The sequence below is a fragment of the Somniosus microcephalus genome, chromosome 4 (assembly GCF_052327205.1).
Source record: "Somniosus microcephalus isolate GS21.2 chromosome 4, FLI_Smic_1.0, whole genome shotgun sequence".
NCBI classification, from domain to species: Eukaryota; Metazoa; Chordata; class Chondrichthyes; order Squaliformes; family Somniosidae; genus Somniosus; species Somniosus microcephalus.
Window position 1 is genome coordinate 237,187,331 of NC_140990.1, and position 20,618 is coordinate 237,207,948.

At 46.1% G+C, this 20,618-nt stretch overlaps 1 protein-coding gene across 1 annotated transcript in view; it reads left to right on the top strand.

Moving 5' to 3' along the window:
* LOC147120282 (uncharacterized) overlaps positions 1-20,618 on the top strand; it is a 248,947-nt gene that overhangs the window by 178,149 nt on the left and 50,180 nt on the right. The window contains exon 2 of the mRNA XM_085984219.1: positions 9,137-9,290. Within this exon, the coding sequence (XP_085840345.1) occupies positions 9,137-9,290 (154 nt within the window). The remainder of the gene's footprint in view (positions 1-9,136; positions 9,291-20,618) is intronic.

A 20,618-nucleotide genomic window follows, 5' to 3' on the forward strand; every position in this document is an offset into this window, starting at 1 on the left:
CTACCTACAGTACTGAAAACCCGTTTTAAAAAACAAAAATAAACTTTAAAACTTACCTCAGCATTTCTTAAAATAACTTTCCTCCCTTTCCCAAACAAAAATATTGCCTTTCAGAAGCTCCACGATAAAATATATCTTCCTCCGCAGCCTCTGGAGCAACTGTACTCATGCTTTTTTCATGTGTAAGTTGTAAGGACTTAACCTCACTGAAAGCATGAATGAAACCGGCGAATTTTACTGCGCACGCGCTGCCTGTGCAGTCGCACGCGTTCTGCCTCTGAACCCCTTCGTTCAGAGGACAGGAAATGCCGGTTTTCCCCGCATGCACTGTGCATGCTGAAAACCGGCATTTCCTCTGGCCAGACGTGTGAGTACCCCGACCATACTCACGCGTTTGGAACGGAATTACTGGGCCGTTCATTTTACATGTCAATAAAATGAAAAATTTAACAATTGCACGATTTGCCCCCTCGCATCTGCGACTGAGGGTCCAAGGAGGTGCATTGCGCAAGAGGTCATCGTCGTACGTATCCTCACACTGTTCCCTTTCGGGAACTGTATGAAGTGGTGGAAGGATTTCTGGCCACGTTAACGCTCCTTCCGTGACCATAACCATCTTCATACCAGCCATTAGGGTGGTTAGTCCTATGGCGTGAGGGTTTTACGGGCTCCCACAACCCACCTGGGGGGGGGGGGGGGCCACACACACACACGGACGCAAGTATCCCGCTGGATGTCCACCCAGAATTTATAGTTGGAGCTCCGACTCCACTTGCCGGGACTGTCTGGAGCGGGGTTCGAAACCCTACTTCTTCTGGCCCAGCGGCGGGGATGCTTACCGCTACGCAAAAGGCCCACTCCGCGCAAAAGGTGACACCCATACGTTTCCTGCGCCTTTTCCCTCCCCGTGACTGGAGCCCTATGCTGCCACTTGAAAGACCAAGCTATCATCTGTCCTTTTTGCGGCGCCTTGGACTTCTCATTACCAATGATGAGCAGGCGCTGCGCCTCCACCTCGTTGAGGAGATTGCTGAGGTCATCATCAGTGCAATTGTGAGTTCTTTTAATGCCGTGAATTGTGCTCATTCCAGCCATTTCACGTTGCTCATCTGAGTGGGCCTTTGGCGTAGCGGTAGCATCCCCGCCGCTGGGCCACACGGCGTAGGGTTTCTAACCCCGCTCCAGACAGTCCCGGCAAGTGGAGTCGGAGCTCCGGCTCTAAATTCTGGGTAGACATCCAGTGGGATATTTGCGTCCGTGGGTGTGGGTGGCCCCCCCCCCCCCTCGTATAGGTTGTGGGAGCCCGTAAAACCCTCCCACCATAGGACTAACCACCCTAGTGGCTGGTACAAAGATGGTTACAGTCACGGAAGGAGAGTTAATTACGGCCAGAAATCCTTCCACCACTTCATACAGTCCCCAAAGGGAACAGTGTGAAGACACGTACGACGACGACGTTGCTAATTAAATAAATGGAATGAAAAAATGCTTTCAGGGCTTTTAAAAGTCTTTAAATCGCTTTAATTCTGTTTAAAACGACTTCAGATTCTTCAAAATAATGTAAACGTTTTTAAAAGTTTATAAAAGTTACAAAAGCTTCTTAAAAATACCAAAAACCTATTTAAAATGCTGCTCTACATGTAAAAATGCTTTGCAGCTTGTGAGAAACATTGGGGGCGTGTCCTTTTAAAATGAGACCTCAAGGGGCGTGTCTCACTTGCACTGCGCGCTCCAGGCTTCGCGCTGGCTGCACTCCTGGGCGGCGTGACGTCAGATGCTGCCCGGGAGTCAACATTTTAAAACAGGAATTCCAGGCGTCCCTGAAGCTTAACGGCCGGCGCGTTGGGTAAGTGCAGATCGGGGGCTTGCACGCGCGGCAAGCCCCCGACCCGAATTTCTGCCCCATTACCTGAGCCACGAGCGAATTTGGCTAGGGCAAATAAAATTAGAGAGTTAAATGTGTGGCTCAAAGACTGGTGTGGGAGAAATGGGTTTTGCTTCCTGGGACACTGGCACCAGTACTGGGGCAGGAGGGAGCTGTTCCGTTGGGACGGGCTTCACTTGGCCAGTGCTGGGACTAGAGTCCTGGCGGATCATATAACTAGGGCTGTAGAGAGGGCTTTAAACTAACTAGTGGGGGGGAGGTTCCTAGAGAGCAAATAATAAAAATGACAACAGAGAAGGTCATAGACTTAGGTAGCAGTGGGGAAATTAAAAACCAGAGCATGTCAGGAAGGGGCAGAAGGTATGGAGTAAAAGGTAAAGTAATAAAAAGGGCAAAAGCAGGAACTAAGTGTCACAAAACATATTTGAAAGTTCTCTATCAGAATGCACGTAGCATTCGTAACAAAATAGACGAGTTAATGGCACAAATAACTACATATGGGTATGATCTTGTGGCCATTACAGAAACATGGCTGCAGGGTGACAATGCCTGGGAATTAAACATACCAGGTTATTTAACGATCAGGAAGGACAGGCAGGAAGGAAGGGGAGGTGGGGTGGCTATGTTAATAAAGGAAGGAATCACTGTAATACAGAGAAATGATATTGGGTCAAAAGATCAGGATAATGAAACAGTTTGGGTGGAGGTAAGGAATAATAAGGGGAAAAAAACACTAGTGGGTGTAGTCTATAGGCCTCTGAACAGTGGCAACTCTGTTGGACAGAGTATCAATCAGGAAATAGTTGAGGCTTGTAATAAGGGAACATCTATAATTATGGGGGATTTTAACTATCACATTAATTGGACAAATCAAATTGGGCAGGGCTGCCTTGAGGATGAGTTCATTGAGTGTATTAGGGATGGGTTTCTTGAGCAGTATGTAACTGAACCGACCAGGGGGCAAGCAACCTTAGATCTGGTCCTGTGTAACAAGACAGGATTAATTAAAAATGTCCCAGTAAAGGATCCCCTTGGAATGAGTGACCATAACATGGTTGAATTCCATATTCAATTAGAGGATGAGAAGGTTGGATCTCAAACAAGCGTGCTAAGCTTGAATAAAGGAGACTATGAAGGTATGAGAGCGGAATTGAGTAGAGTGGATTGGGAAAATAGATTAAAGGGTAAGACGATACATGATCAGTGGTGTACATTTAAGGAGTTATTTTACAACTTCCAAAAAATATATATTCCACTGAGAAGAAAAGGGTGTAAAAGAAAAGACAGCCATCCGTGGCTAAGTAAAGAAATTAAGGATAGTATTCGACTAAAAACAAGGGCATATAAGGTAGCCAAATCTAGTGGGAGGATAGAGGATTGGGAAAACTTTAAAAGACAGCAAAAAATAACAAAAAGATTGATTAAGAAAGGGAAGATAGATTATGAAAGTAAATTAGCAAAAAATATAAAAACAGATAGTAAGAGTTTTTATCGTTATATAAAAAGAAAAAGGGTGGCTAAAGTAAATGTTGGTCCCTTAGAGGATGAGACCGGGAAATTAATGGTGGGAAATATGGAGATGGCAAAAACACTGAATGAATATTTTACATCAGCCTTTACAGTAGAAGACACTAAGAATATCCCAACACTGGACAAACAGGGGGCTAAAGGGGGGGAGGAGCTAAACACGATCAAAATCACTAAGGAAGTGGTACTCGGTAAAATAATGGGACTCAAGGCGGATAAATCACCTGGACCTGATGGCTTACATCCTAGGGTCTTGAGGGAAGTGGCGGTAGGGATTGTGGATGCATTGGTAATAATTTTCCAAAACTCCCTGGACTCTGCAAAGGTCCCGGTAGACTGGAAAACTGCTAATGTAACACCCTTATTTAAAAAGGGCAGTAGACAGAAGGCTGGAAACTATAGACCGGTTAGCCTAACATCTGTGGTAGGTAAAATTTTCGAGTCCATTATTAAGGAGACAGTAACAGGACATTTGGATAATCATAATTTAATAGGACAAAGTCAGCATGGTTTTATGAAGGGGAAGTCATGTTTGACAAATTTGCTGGCGTTCTTTGAGGAAGTAACATATAGGGTGGATAAAGGGGAACCAGTGGACGTAGTGTATTTAGATTTCCAAAAGGCATTTGACAAGGTGCCACACAAAAGATTATTGCTTAAGATAAAAAATCACGGGATTGGGGGTAATATTCTGGCATGGATAGAGGATTGGCTATCTAACAGAAGGCAGAGAGTTGGGATAAATGGTTCATTCTCAGACTGGCAATCAGTAACTAGTGGTGTTCCGCAGGGGTCGGTGCTGGGTCCCCAACTCTTTACAATCTATATTAACGATTTGGAGGAGGGGACTGAGTGTAACATATCAAAGTTTGCAGATGATACTAAGATGGGAGGGAAAGTAGTGAGTGAGGAGGACATAAAAAACCTGCAAGGGGACATCGACAGGCTAAGTAAGTGGGCAGAGATTTGGCAGATGGAATACAATACTGGAAAGTGTGAGGTTATGCACTTTGGCAGGAAAAATCATAGAGCAAGTTATTATCTTAATGGCAAGAAACTGGAAAGTACTGAAGTACAAAGGGATCTGGGGGTCCTGGTGCACGAAATTCAAAAGGTTAGTATGCAGGTGCAGCAAGTGATTAAGAAGGCCAATGGAATGTTGGCTTTCATTGCTAGGGGGATAGAATATAAAAATAGGGAGGTATTGCTTCAGTTGTACAAGGTATTGGTGAGACCGCACCTGGAACACTGCATACAGTTTTGGTGTCCATACTTAAGAAAAGACATACTTGCTCTCGAGTCAGTACAAAGAAGGTTCACTCGGTTAATCCCGGGGATGAGGGGATGGACATATGAGGAGAGGTTGAGTAGATTGGGACTCTACTCATTGGAGGTCAGAAGAATGAGAGGCGATCTTATTGAAACATATAAGATTGTGAAGGGGTTGGATCGGGTGGATGCGGGGAGGATGTTCCCGATGATGGGTGAAACTAGAACTAGGGGGCATAGTCTTAGAATAAGGGGCTGCTCTTTCAAAACTGAGATGAGGAGGAACTACTTCACTCAGAGGGTGGTAGGTCCATGGAATATGCTACCCCAAAAAGCTGTAGAAGCTACATCATTACATAAATTTAAAACAGAAATAGACAGTTTCCTAGATGTAAAGGGAATTAAGGGTCATGGGGAGTGGGCAGGAATTTGGACATGAATCTAGGTTCAGATCGGTCATGGCCCTGTGGGTAGCGGAGCGGGCCCATGGGCCGTGTAGCCTGATCCTGCTCCTATTTCGTGTGTCTAATTCTGTTAGATTCAGGAGGTGGTTCTGTGATAGTGGATTGGCGGTTAGGATCAGATCAGCCATGATCTTATTGAATGGCGGAGCAGGCTCGAGGGGCCGATTGGCCTACTCCTGCTCCTATTTCTTATGTAACCTGGTGGCGGATTGGTCCATGCGGTTCACCTTGGGATTGACTACGCCCTCATGGCTGCGTATCAGACCTCGGACCCAGAGGTCCAATCATACAGAACCATCCCCTCTAGTTTCCAAGCGACCGACGTCAGTTTCCAGGCCGCAGGCACCACGCTCCTTTGCGACGCCTCCATGGGCGTTCCCCAACCTATCGTGCCAGTCGCATGGCGCCGGAAGGTGTTTGACGCCGTACACGGGTTGTCGCACCCTGGTATGAAGGCTTCACAACGGCTAATGTCGACGAAGTTCGTCTGGAAGGGTATGCACCTCGATGTCCGTGACTGGGCCAACACCTGCGTGGTCTGCCAGAAGGCCAAAGTCCAGCGTCATGTTAAAGCTCCAGTGGCTAATTTCGCTGTTCCGGAGTGTCGTTTCGACCACGTGCATGTGGTCCTTGTGGGGCCACTTCCGCCTTCTCATGGTTATACGCATCTCCTCACCATGGTGGACCGCACCACTAGGTGGCCAGAGGCAATTCCTTTGGTTTCCACCACTTTGGCAGACATCGCTAGAGCTTTCATCTCCTGTTGGGTTGCTCGTTTCGGGGTACCGGCGGACATCTCTTCCGATCGTGGGCCACAATTTTCCTCGGAGCTCTGGAACGCTGTAGCTCAGGGGCTCGGCACCAAACTTCATTGCACCACCGCCTATCATCCATAGGTGAACAGCCTTTGCGAGCGATTCCACAGGTCGCTTAAAGCCGCCCTCCGGGCCAGTCTTCAAGGTGCAGGATGGGTGGACAGACTCCCATGGGTCCTTTTGGGTCTTCGTACGGCGCCCAAAGAAGACCTGCAATCGTCCTCGGCCGAACTCGTTTATGGCCAGCCGCTCCGAGTACCAGGGGATTTCCTCCCTTCTCCCACAGAGCCATGGTCCGCCTCCCAGCAACCCACCAGGAAGCGGCCAGATGTTTCGCTCCGGTGCCTACATCAAATCACGGATTACAGAGCTCCCACATGCCAGCGGAGCTGAAGAATGCCGAGTACATATTTATCCGCCACGACGCTCACCGGGATCCGCTCAAGCCCCCTTCCACTGGTCCTTTCCGCGTCATCGAATCAGGAGACAAATCCTTTTCGGTCGACATCGGAGAAAAGCCGGATCACATTTCGGTGGACCGGTTGAAGCCGGCTCACCTGGACCTAGACCACCCAGTCGTCGTCGCTCAGCCGCCGAAACGTGGCCGACTGCCCGCAGCCGCCGTGCCAGATCAACCACAGCCGCCCGCCAGCTCGACCACCATCCATCAGCTTCCTCTGCAGGGTTACCGAATCCGCTCGGACAGGCTTGTTAGGCCTCCTCGACGTCTCACTTTTGCTGTTAAAGACAATTCTGGGGGGGCGCATGTGGCAGAGCCACCAAAGGACTCCGATCGTTTGTACATAATTCCTTTAACAACATGTTGGCTACAGTCTGAGTCTGTATCTTTATTTATGCTGTTTAACTGTACAGAGTGTGGTTGCTTTAACAGCGCGGCTAAAACGTGATTACGTCACGCCGTTCATCACGTGATCCCCCACTGGCGGGAAAACGTGATGATGTCATGACGTCAGCCACAGGACTGCAGGGGCAGTCCTCGTGGAGCCTCCAGAGAGAGCAGACCTACATTCGATGTTATCCTGCAGTTTCTTGTTAAAGCTCGTTTGTTTCATTAAAGTTCGTTTTGTTTGATCGCCTGAGTAGAACTCAGTCTTTTAGTTAGGAACCCACGTTCCTACAAAACCATAAATATTGGTGCCAGTGACATCCTGTAATTCTTAATCCAAACAACTGTTTCTTTTATCACTTCTCTAATTGTAATTATTGAATTCATTATCTAATGTAGCTCTTGCATGAGCCACCAATTCCACCTTTAAAAATAAAACTATTAGCCAATCGTGGGGTAATAACATTTCAATAAAAATGATCTATCGTTTATAGTCACTCCCAGGCTTAGTGCCAATACTTAGCCATGGAATGTTTTCAAGCAAATGTACATATTTTGTACAATGGCCATTGTTTCTTTCTAATCACAATGCATTTGGTTTGTGTATTGAGATGGACAAAAATCAAGTGTGGGAATGAGTGGAAACAAGGTTTACTGCAATTTGGAACACATTGGCTGAGATTTTCTTTTGCTGGCAGCAACTGGTGTTGGTATTAACTGTAATCTAATCTTCTCAATGATTGGTAGTACTGTAGTAAATAGTCATATGCTGCTAGTAGACAGCGAAGGCCAGGGTTCGGGCAGTTGCATCAATAGTCATTTATCTACACTTGCCAATGTTAATAACAGTAGAAAATGGTTTTATCGCCGCAACTGTAGCTAATTACCAATGTTCTCAACACCTGTTTCCCTCATTATAAGTGAGGTGAGAGTGATTGCCCTTGACATCAAGGCAGCATTTGACCAAGTGTGGCATCAAGGAGCTCCAGTTAAATTGAAGTAAATGGGAATCAGGGGAAAGACTTACACTGGCTGGAGTCATACTTAGCACAAAGGAAAATGGTTGTGGTTGTTGGAGGCCAATTATCTCAGTCCAAGGACATCACTGCAGGAGTTCCTCAGGGCAGTGTCCTAGGCCCAACCATCTTCAGCTGCTTCATCAATGACCTTCCCTCCATCATAAGGTCAGAAGTGGGGATGTTCGCTGATGATTGCAGAGTGTTCAGTTCCATTCACAGCTCCTCAAATAATTAAACAGTCCATGCCCACATGCAGCAAGACCTGAACAACATTCAGGCTTGGGCTGATAAGTGGCAAGTAACATTCGTGCCAGGCAATGACTATCTCCAACAAGAGAGTGTCGATCCACCGCTCCTTGACATTCAACGGTATTACCATTGCCGAATCCCCCACCATCAACACCCTGGGGGTCACCATTTACCAAAAACTTAACTGGATCAGCCACATAAATACTGTAGCTACAAGAGCAGGTCAGAGGCTGGGTATTCTGCGGTGTGTGTCTCACCTGCTGATTCCCCAAAGCTTTTCCACCATCTACAAGGCACATAGTCAGGAGAGTGATGGAATACCCTCCACTTGCCTGGATGAGTGCAGCTGCAACAACACTCAAGAAGCTCGACACCATTCAGGACAAAGTAGCCCGCTTGATTGGCACCCTATCCACCTTAAACATTCGCTCCTTCCACCACCGGTGCACCATGGCTGCTGCGTGTACCATCTACAAGATGCACTGCAGCAACTCGCCAAGGCTTCTTTGGCAGCACCTCCCAAACCCGCGACCTCTTCCACCTAGAAGGACAGGGGCAGCAGGCGCATGGGAACACCACCACCTCCAAGTCACACATCATCCTGACTTAGAAGTATATCGCCGATTCTTCATAGTCGCTGGGTCAAAAACCTGGAACTCCCTCCCTAACAGCACTGTGGGAGTACCTTCACCACACGGACTGTAACGGTTCAAGAAGGGGGCTCACCACCACCTTCTCAAGGGCAAGTAGGGATGGGCAATAAATGCTGGCCTTGCCAGCGACGCCCACATCCCAGGAACGAAAAAAAAAGTGCTTCAGCGAATTAAGGTTGGAAATGATTGTGACACAACATCCATTGTCACATTTCAAGATTTCAGACCATGCGCCACAGGGGTGATCTTGGCATAATAGTAGCACAGTAGAAATAGGCTATTTATACATTTTAGTCACCAAAGAAAAAATTATAAAAATATGAATTGTAACAGACGCAAAGCAAATCATAAAATTTGTTTTGCTCTGCTTTCTCCTTTTAAAATTTCTGTCCTATTTTCCTATTGCAGATTCTGATTCTCACACTGTACTCTCTGCCCGCTACAATTTCAACAAAGAGAACCCTGATGGACAGCTGGATGAGGACAGCAATGTGGATGGCAAATCTCCTATTGACTTTGGCACTGCAGTTGGAACTAATGCCCCTGGAAAACCCACAGTCAGGTTAGAAACGCAGCACTAAAACTAAAAGGAAAAAAACTGGAAATCTGAAACACAAACAGAAAACTCTGGAAATACACAGCAAATCCGTCGATATCTGTGAAGAGAAAAGACAAGTTATGATGCTTTGGGTGTGCTCCCTGAAGAGTGTACACCTGAATATTTATAACCTCACTTTTCTCTTCCCAGATCCTGTACTTCCCAGAGTTTTCTGCTTTGTTTTAGAAATGTGATATGAAGCATATGCTCAGAAAGCAAAATTGCATCTTTTTATAATGATTATTATCGAAAGACATAGCTTACTGTGAAGAAGCATAATGATCTCATTGAAACATATAAGATACTGAGGGGTCTCGACAAGGTAGATGCAGAGAGGATGTTTCCCCTCGTGGGGAAATCTAGAACTCTGGGCACAGTTTTAGAACAAAGGGTCGCCCTTTTAGAACTGAGATGAGGAGGAATTTCTTCTGAGGGTCGTAAATTTGTGGAATTCTCTGCCCAGAGAGCTGCGGAGGCTGGGTCATTAAATACATTTAAGGTGGAGATAGACAAATTTTTACAAGATAAGAGAGTGAAGGGTTATGGGGAGCGGGTAGGGAAGTGGCTTTGAGCCCAAGATCAGCCATGATCTTATTGAATGGCGGAGCAGGCTCGAGGGGCCAAGTGGCCTATTCCTGCTCCTATTTCTTATGTTCTTATCAATTAATGCTATTGGAACATATTCCTAGATTACATAAACCCATGTCTTTCAGAAACCTTTCCACCTTCCCAGTTTTATATATGAGCACAATCTCAAATTTACTAACAACAAATCCCTCTTTTTTGTTACTTTAATAAAAGTTCAGCTTGTACATACTGTGCACCACTACGTGTCTCCTTGGTTTTCTTTCACCTAATGTCTCGGGAGCTTTTCTGGTTTGAGCTTCCATTGTGATACTTGCCACGGTCAGACTGTTGACAACAATGAGATTTTATGGCGGAGAAAAGCTGTAACACAGATCGAAATGATTAGAACTGAGCTTGGTTTTATACCGTGACGAACATGACAAAATGTTCCCCTTTCAGCAATTTTCAATAGTCTCATAGAGAGTAACTGTCAATTAACTGATCGCGTCCTCTGAGTACACAATGTTTATTGTTACACAAGGCCAGGTTTGGTATTGAATTTAAACCAAAATTCATTGCTTGTTAGAATGAGGCTGCCTTTAAAAGTCTTTTCTCTGTTGTTTTCCAATTATACCTTATAATTTAGAGTCTAATTTTTTCTTGCTACACTTGCCATGGGAAAATGATAAAAAACCCTTGGGTTATTGTGATTTATTGAACGGCTGTTCTCAGTATAGCCAAATTCATATGTTAATAACAATCTTGCTTGAACATTAATGAAGTCAAGAGATTTACACACGGGTTTTAATTTATAATTGCTATTGGTGATGTTATAATGTAATGATTAAAATCCCTATTTGCACTGGAGCACACCACAACAAAACTTAAAATATGTTTGAATATGACACGTGTCACTGTAATTCTGAAGCTTTCATTTTCATTCCGAAGAAGTTGGTAATTTCAGTATCTGAAAGATAGTGGGACCGATTTTTATCTTGGCCAAATCGGCATTAACAGGTCGCTAACTATCTCTGGTTGCCGCTATTTTTAAAGGGGCCTATCGCTTGGTGGCCGAATAACCTGCCTGTTTCAGGTGGTAGGAGCTTTTAATATACAAATTGATGCGCCTCAATAACTTCAAGGCTCAAAGTTAACTGGATAAAACTAGGCTTTTATTAGCAAAGAAAGATGCCTGTGTCTTCACCTAGCATTCTGCAGTTCTGCTGCAAGACGAGCCTGGGCTTGTCTTAAGTAGGGCCAGGTATGGTCGGAGCCGACACACCCAATGGGGAGAAAGGGGGTGGTGCACTATATACAATACAAGGTAAAAACACAGGAGCAGGCAATACAATATATGTAGTTAAATACAGAGTCTGATGAATGACATATTTCATCACACAAATCAGACTCCGATTGCTATTTTGGGAGACATCTGGGCAGAAAATGTGCCTTACACGGTTGCAAGGCCCATTTTTCTGGTGGTGCAGCCACCAAAAAGTTTTAAATTATTTTTGTGGAGCCAGGAAGTGCAGGAGTGCTCCCAAGGGCCCGACAAAAATAATCTGGACCGTTGCTGCCCTGGACTCCCTCACCCCGCAATCACGCATCCATCTCCCCCACCCACCCCCACCCCCCACCCCCAGGACTTGCTTTGCTGCCGGCAGGGTGGCTTCTTGGCTGCCTGATCTATCACAAGGTTGGACCTGGAGAGCTGCATCTGTACGTCTATTTGGGTGCGGGCAGCCCACTGGTTCTATTTAAATGAGGCCCAGGCCTCGAAATGGCTCCAGTCTCTATGCACCTACTCCACCGATTGGCTGCCCAAAGGTTAAAGTCTACCACAGCCTGAGTGAAAATAGTAGCCTCAAAATTCAGCGCAGTAATATGGTTAGAAAATGTTCTGCACCTTTTTTCTGTATTCTGCTTCCATGAAAGTAAACAAGAAAGGATACGAGTACAGTGATGGACAGTCTTTTAAATTTGAAAGATAGTAAGGTGGCAGGGACGGACAACTGGTGGTATCTGATTGGCCGCCCACACCAATCTTGTGGGCTGAATAACGGGCAGTACATCTGATACCGACCCTGCCTAGTAGCGCCATAAATGCAGCCTTAAAGCTGCTATCTTCATGTAAATATATTAACAATGGCTAAACTAACTGTATTAATCAACCCTGAGCTTTAATTGTCACACTGTGGCCCAGAACTTGGATTACGCTGTGCCCGTTTTACAGGCTTAAAACAGACGCCCAAGGATCCAATATGGTGGGTGGTGTGCATGTGCACGTTCTGTGGCAGAAGTATGCCGCTCGCCATATAGGTTAGGGCTGCTCCGTAGGCGGCCAGAGTGTTCGTCTGAAACTATCGTTGGGCCCATTGCATATGCAAATCGGGGGCCTAAAGCTTGTTTCAGGCCCCTTTGCATAGTACGACTGCAAATGAATGCAGCCAATGCTGTGGTCCGCTTCTGCAGACACTTGAGGGACTGCTGGAGGCTGCCACCTGATAGGTACGTTTAAGTTTATTACTTACCTTGTCATGAAGCTCAGAGGAGTAGATCTGGCTCTGCATGAAATTGGCGGGCCGCTGTAAGCCACCGCTTGCCCCCCCCCCCCTCCCGATTGCCACCCCCCCACACCTCCTGAGGACCTGGTTGGTGTCCAAGCTACCTAATCATAATCCCTCCCTGCCATCGGCAAACTGCCTCTGCGGTCACGAATGGCACCCGCAGCTTGCCGGTACTATCCCAATGGGGCCCCGGGGGGGCCCATATGCCGCAGTCCTGCCGCTGACCTCATTAGGCACGTGCAGTATTCGCTGCACCGGGAATGCGCCACGATTCAAACATGATCTAGTTTCTAGGCCTGTGTTCTTTGAATTGGTATACAATAGTTATACAAAATACAAAGATTATGTGCAATTCGTGTTTCATTATGATCATTATCAAACCGCATCTTACTGCCTTTTCTGTCTTCTTCCCTTGGCATTAATATACTTTATGGCAAATCTTTTCTAAATTGAAAACTGCTGTATTTTCGAATGGAATGATCTTTTCTTCAGCCTTTTATGATTTGATGACCACTAGTTAACAAGCCAGGGCTTCACTACAGTGGGCCAGATTTTGTGGAAAAATGACGGCATTTGAACAACGCTCACTGTTACTGATGCAGAAATCAGCCAGAAACTTGTGAGCAAGAGATACCCTATAAATTTTGAATTGTCGCAAGATTCTGGCCGACATGCACTGCTCCTCCGTTAGCTTCGCAAAAACACCATCTTGCCTGTAATCTCCCCATGATTTTCATGAAGTTGCTGCATTTGCACATTAATTTCCCTTTAAACTCACCACAGACAAACTCGCCACAGACAATCAAGTCTAGTAATTAACAGCATAAGTACCCTTTTAACAACATAATCATTGGCCCAGAAATTCGGGTCGGAGGCTTCCCGCGGATGCAAGCCCCCGACCTGCACTTACCTAGTGCGCCTGCCGTTGTGCTGTGGGCCTGCATGGGATTCCGATCCTGGGCCTCTTCCAGCTGCCGGTGCGCAGTGCTCGCATATCCCAGGGGCGCAGTTAGTTCAAAGCATCCCCTGGGATCACGTGGGCCATGGAGAGCCAATCGTAGCAGGGAATCTTCATTCATAAATTTGACAGGAAGACCTGTCAAATCTATGAATAGAGATCAGCCCCAAAACCTAACTAAAACTTCAAATAAATTTAAAATAAATAAATAAATCACATTTTTAAAATAACTATAAATTACATAAAATAACTATTTTAAACAATAATTAAAATTTTTGAAAATAATTACAGTTTTTAACGGGGCTAAAAATAAACTTGCGTTTCTTTAAAGTATTTTAAAATGATAAACCTGTGGAAAAAATGTTTTAATTTTACTTAATTCACCACTTACCTTGTTAAATGCAGGCCTTGCGCCTGCTTTTTAAACGCACAGCTGCTAGAGACTTACCCTCCCGGAGAAACCTGTGGAAAAAAAACGGAAGTTCAAAGTCTACGCGCTGCCTCTCCGGTGCACACGTTTGACCTCTGAACACCACCTTTCAAGGGAACAGAAGTTCCGGTTTCCTGCGCATGTGCAGTGCATGCATGAAACCGGCACTTTCGTTGGGCCTACGGGTGAGTACACAGCGTGTACTCACCCGTGGAGACCTGAATTTCTGTCCCACTGTTAATCAACCTCTCTTGCCCAAGAAGTGAACAATTGGAGTCTCATTCCTTCAGGTTGTGAATTGTTTTAGGAGATTTAAAAATGTCATTTTAAATTTAAAGCATTTTTTTCTTTTCCTTTCTGTCTTTTTTCCCTCTCTTAATCCAGTAATGCTTTCCCTCTTTATTTCTCTATCTGAACCTTACTTGACATTGAATTCATCCTCCTTTTCGGTCCTTCCTGTTTATTTCTTAATCTTTAAATCTCATTGCTTAAGGAGATGCATTGTTTGTCCCGTTGTTCACTGGGGTCCCTATTGCCCTTGCTGCGCTGTTATCAGCTCGTGCTTCCAGCAACTTTGTGGGCAAAAAATTTAAAAACTAAAATGTGCACGAAGAAGTCTAACTAACAGGACATGCCATGAGATGCTACGCTCCAGCAAAATCTGGTCCAATGTATTCTGGAGTTTTTTTCATTTTTATTCTGCAATCCATCCAGCCAATGCAACTATTCTTGATTTCAAGATTAACACCTTCAAAAATTATTTCAGCTTTGCATCTGCAGTCAAATGTTTGCAGTATTAATTCAGGGTGTGCTATGAGTGAGCAAGTATTATGCAGCAAGCTGAAACATTTTAGTCCACTTTGTATCCAAAGGATGATTTGGAGTCTGAAGTTAATCAGCATTTTTAAAAATTAAATTGATCACAACAAAACAAGGTGCTATTTTTTCGAATCCGGGTTTCTCATCTTTTAGCTTTGCTATGTAGAATTTTTCAGTGCTATTGTAGGTATTCGGGTTCACCAATTGTAGGTGTTGGACGAATGCCTATCAAATAATCGAGGTCAACTCCAGGAGAACAATCAAATAGTTCTTTAATGCAAGAATAATCGAATTCCAACAGCTGGCTGAGATCGGTACAGGAGCGCCATGAAGTAGGTCTTAACCAGACGGAGACGCCACGAGGACTGAGTAGTCAGTCCCGGGGATTGCGTCATGATGTCATCGCGTTTTCCCGCGCCATCGCGTTTACCTGCGTCATCGCGTTCGCCTGCGCTCCCAAAGGGGAAACGCCCCGTACCGGCAAACTGTATCTATACATCATTAAAGGGAATTATGACCGGTAAGTAAGGGACACTCGGTGGTACCGCTACATGTGCCCCCCCCCCCAGAATTCGCTTTAACGGACGTCAAAAGGTGAGGTGGTCTGACGAGCCTGTCCGAACGACCCCTGCAGTCTCAAGACAGAGACTGGCTGGCGGTTTGGCAGGCGGTCGTACTTGGGTTGGCATAACGACGATGGGTAGCTGCTGGTCAGGCGGACGATCGGACCTGGTGTGCCGTAACGACAATGGGCGGCTGATGGTCAGGCGGGTGGTCGTGCTGTCTCGACGTGGCGGGCGAGGTCGAAATATGCTGGCCGACTCATGGTGGCTTGCCAGCTGGGCAGGCGCGGACTATGGCTCTGTTGATGTTGGAGGAAAAAAAAACAAAGTCCCCAGTCTGACGAAATCTGCAGGAACGCCGAACGGGCGATCCAGGAGGAAATGAATGTGGGTCTAGGCAGGTCGGTGAACTCGTCGACAGGCGAGCGAACTCTTCGGCAGTCGGGAACGCAGACGAGAGTGACCCGATGCTGCGTTGATCGGTGATCAGTGGTGACAGCAATGTTCGCGCGGCCACGGGATGCCCGTTGGACCCGTCCTCGATGGTCGCAGTGTTAGTAGATGTTTGCTTTTGTTGAGGGGAAAACTGTAGAGAGGGTGGCAACGCTTCTAGCTGTTGTTGATTTAGGGGGAAAACTGCCGGAAGGGTGGCAACGCTTCTAGCTGTTGTTGATTTAGGGGAAAAACTGCTGGGAGGGCGGCAACGCTTCGCCTTCGCGCCGAAAAGCGTGGTAGAAGAAACAGACCAGCAGGCTGACTGGCTGGTGCGGCGCTGGCGGGGGATGGGTCCTCGTGGTTTGCGAGGGGCGAATCTTCGTGGTTTGCGAGGGATGGGTACTCGTGGTTCGCGAGGGAGGAATCCTCGTGGTTCGCGAGGGAGGAATCCTCGTGGTTTGCGAGGGAGGAATCCTCGTGGTTTGCGAGGGAGGAATCCTCGTGGTTTGCGAAGGGTGGGTCCTCGTGGGTTGCAAGGAGTGAATCCTCGTGGATTGTGAGGGGCGAGTCCTCGTGGGTTGCGAGGGGCGAGTCCTCGTGGGTTGCGAGGGGTGAGGCCTCGTGGGTTGCGAGGACTGAGTCCTCGTGGCCTCTCCGCCGGGGCGCGCTCCGATCCTGTGAGCCCGAAAACGTGCTGCACCCACGCTGTGAGGGTGTTATACTTGCTGTTCTGTCGTGGGGTTGTCAAAGAGGCTGACGCTCCGAAATTCAGTAGAGCTGTCGAAAACGGAGACCGTATCCAGGTACGTGGTCTGCGTTGTATCGATGTTGCACAGGGCGAACGGGGCTTCTACCAGAATAAAGCACGAGGGCGATTGTTGCTCCCAGTGTTGCGGTAGCTGAGCGAAATGGCTGTAGCTTCCATGCGTGCTTCTTTCGTAAAAAACGTTCACGAAAAATCGGGGTCACCAATGTAGGTATTGATGAGCTCATGTCGTTGGTCACCAATTGTAGTTATTCGGGTTCACCAAGTGTAGGTGTTGGACGAATGCCTATCAAATAATCGAGGTCGACTCCAGGAGAACAATCAAATAGTTCTTTGATGCAAGAATAATCGAATTCCAACAGCTGGCTGAGATCGGTACAGGAGAGCCATTAAGTAGGTCTTAACCAGACGGAGACGCTACGAGGATTGACTAGTCAGTCCCAGGGATTGCGTCATGACGTCATTGCGTTTTCCCGCGCCATCGCGTTTACCCGTGTCATCGCGTTCGCCCGCGCTCCCAAAGGGGAAATGCCCCGTACCGGCAAACTGTATCTATACATCGTTGAAGGGAATTATGTAAGTAAGGGACACTCGGTACCGCTACACTAATATAATAATGGATTATGCACATGAACACAGTGTCCAATAACAATCACTGTAGTAGCAACACAGAGGGCTAGACTTTGTTAGCAGTCAAAGATGATAACTCAATCACACACAATTTCAAGTCAGTTAATAATAATTAGCTAAATCAGCCCCTTTTATCAACAAATTAAAAAGTCACACAACACCAGGTTATAGTCCAATAGTTTTATTTGTAATCACAAGCTTTTGGAGCGCTGCTCCTTCGTCAGGTGAAGTGGAGAGATGCATAAAGACACAGCTTATATAGTCAGAGAATAATGCCAGATGATTACAGGTAATCTTTCTAACTGCCATTTATCACACCTCGGCAGAGCCATTTATCACACCTCGGCAGAGAGATAATCACAGCAATCAAAGGTGTGAATGGTGTCCAAACAGGTTAGTCAGGAAAACATTACATCAAAGAACAATGAGGTGGGGTCACAAGGGGTCAAATGTTGCAGATGCTGGGGTCTGTATGAAAAACAAAAAACAGACAAAAAAACATATTTTTTGCTGGAAATCACAGCAGGCCAGGCTGCATCTGTGTAGAGAGAACAAGCCAACGACGACTCGAGTCTGGATGACCCTACATCAGGCGGGGTTACAAGTAGCGTGACATGAACCCAAGATCCCGGTTGAGGCCGTCCTCATGAGTGCGGAACTTGGCTATCAGTTTCTGCTCGATGATTTTGCGTCGTCGTGTGTCTCGAAGGCCGCCTTGGAGAATGCTTACCCAAAGATCGGAGGCTGAATGTCCTTGACTGCTGAAGTGTTCCCCGACTGGGAGGGAACACTCCTGCCTGGCGATTGTTGCGCGGTGTCCGTTCATCCGTTGTCGCAGTGTCTGCATGGTCTCGTCGATGTACCATGCTCCAGGGCATCCTTTCCTGCAACGTATGAGGTAGACAACGTTGGCCGAGTCACATGAATATGTACCATGTACCTGGTGGGTGGTGTCCTCACGTGTGATGATGGTATCTGTGTTGATGATCTGGCATGTCTTGCAGAGGTTGTCGTGGCAGGGTTGTGTGGTGTCGTGGTCGCTGTTCTCCTGAAAGCTGGGTAATTTGCTGCGAATGATGGTCTGTTTGAGGTTAGGCGGCTGTTTGAAGGCGAGCAGTGGAGGCGTGGGGATGGCCTTAGCGAGGTGTTCGTCGCCATCGATGACATGTTGAAGGCTGCGAAGAACATGGCGTAGTTTCTCCGCTCCGGGGAAGTATTGGACGACGAAGGGTACTCTGTTGGTTGTGTCCCGTGTTGTGTCCCGTGTTTGTCTTCTGAGGAGGTCTATGCGATTTTTTTGCTGTGGCCCGTTGGAACTGTCAATCGACGAGTCGAGCGTCATATCCCATTCTTACGAGGGCGTCTTTCAGCGTCTGTAGGTGCCCATCACGTTCCTCGTCATCTGAGCAGATCCTGTTTATTCGCAGGGCTTCTCCATAGGGGATGGCTTCTTTAACACCTCGGATGAACGGACACCGCGCAACAATCGCCAGGCAGGAGTGTTCCCTCCCAGTTGGGGAACACTTCAGCAGTCAAGGACATTCAGCCTCCGATCTTCAGGTAAGCATTCTTCAAGGCGGCCTTCGAGACACACGACGACGCAAAATTGTCGAGCAGAAACTGATAGCCAAGTTCCGCACTCATGAGGACGGCCTCAACCGGGATCTTGGGTTCATGTCATGCTACATGTAACCCCACCTGATGTAGGGTCACCCAGACTCGAGTCGTTGTTGGCTTGTTCTCTACACAGATGCGACCGGGCCTGCTGTGATTTCCAGCAAAAAAAATTTTTTTTTCATAGACCCCAGCATCTGCAACATTTGACCCCTTGTGACCCCACCTCATTGTTCTTTGATGTAATGTTTTCCTAACTAACCTGTTTGGGCACCATTCACACCTTTGATTGCTGTGATTATCTCTCTGCCGAGGTGTGATAAATGGCGGTTAGAAAGATTACCTGTAATCATCTGGCATTATTCTCTGACTATATAAGCTGTGTCTTTATGCATCTCTCCACTTCACCTGATGAAGGAGCAGTGCTCCGAAAGCTTCTGATTACAAATAAAACTGTTGGACTATAACCAGGTGTTGTGTGACTTCTTACATTTGTCCACCCCAGTCCAACACCGGCATCTCCACACCATGGCTTTTATCAACAAGTCCAACTGTGTTTCCACCCACAAAGACCAGTGTGAGATGCTGCCTGGAAGGAGTTAGCAGCAATAGCAGCATAAAACCATTCTTCTGAGGTAGGACTGTTTGTCAATAAGGTTGTAAAATATTCAGAAGCAATCTTTGGATCTGACAAATATACCCTGAGAAGATCACGTTGCTTGGCTAAAATTGCGGAAATTATTAATAAACTTATCAAAAGTCAAAGGAAATGTGATGTTATAAGGACTGATGTGGACAATATAGGCAGCTCAAGCGTGCTATTAGAGTAAGGTTATAACTGAAGTATTTTACTGCAACCAGAGAAAATTTGGCACAGCTCTTTGTGAAATTCCCCTTCCCAGAAAATAAGAGTGCCTTTTTGTCCCAATATTCAATGGCCCACTAATGAATGTACATTTTCAGAAATCACATATTTCAAAGCTGCATGTTGTCATCATTTTGCCATTGGGTCATTAATTACAGAGAAAGGGTTATTCTCTCCTTTTTAGTTAAAATTAATTTCACCCTATAATTACTCGTCATTCTGAAATCATATAAGAAGCTTAATTGATTGATCCTACATCTGATCCTACATCTCAGAGTGGTCTGAGATAGCATTGGCACAATGTAGCAGCCTCCTCATAGGAAACATAGAAACATAGAAGAGAGGAGCAGGAGTAGGCCATTCGGCTCCTCGAGCCTGCTCCGCCATTTAATGAGATCATGGCTGATCATCCAAATTCAGTACCCTGTCCCTGCTTTCTCCCATAGCCCTTGATCCCTTTAGCCTTAAGAAATATATCTAACTCCTTCTTGAATATATTTAATGAATTGGCCTCAATTGCCTTTTGTGGTAGAGAATTCCACAGGTTCACCACTCTCTGGGTGAAGAAATTCCTCCTCATCTCAGTCCTAAATGGCTTACCCCTTATCCTTAGACTGTGACCCCTGGTTCTGGACTCCCCCACCATCGGGAACATCCTTCCTGCATCTAGTCTGTCTAGTCCTGTTAGAATTTTATAAGTTTCAATGAGATCCCCTCTCATTCTTCTAAACTCAACTACCCTGCAAAAAAAATTATGAATTCAAGCATTAAAACCCTGCTGTTAGAATTGTGATAGAATCATAAAAATTGTGATTGTATCATGTCCAAATTTGATAATTAAAATATATAAAATAATGTCAAATGCTATCTTATTTTAAAAATCGGTGAGCTGAGAACATTGCAGTCTGACCTCGTTTCCATGTTCAATATGATATTTGTTACTGAACTTTACCCAGACACAAGGAAGGCAGAGGAAAGGAGATCAATGCAGAGTTATTTTAAAATAACTTTGAGAATTAAAATGGAGTTTAATGATTAAAACTTAGTTTCTTTATATGCCTGTCAGAGTGTTTTATGT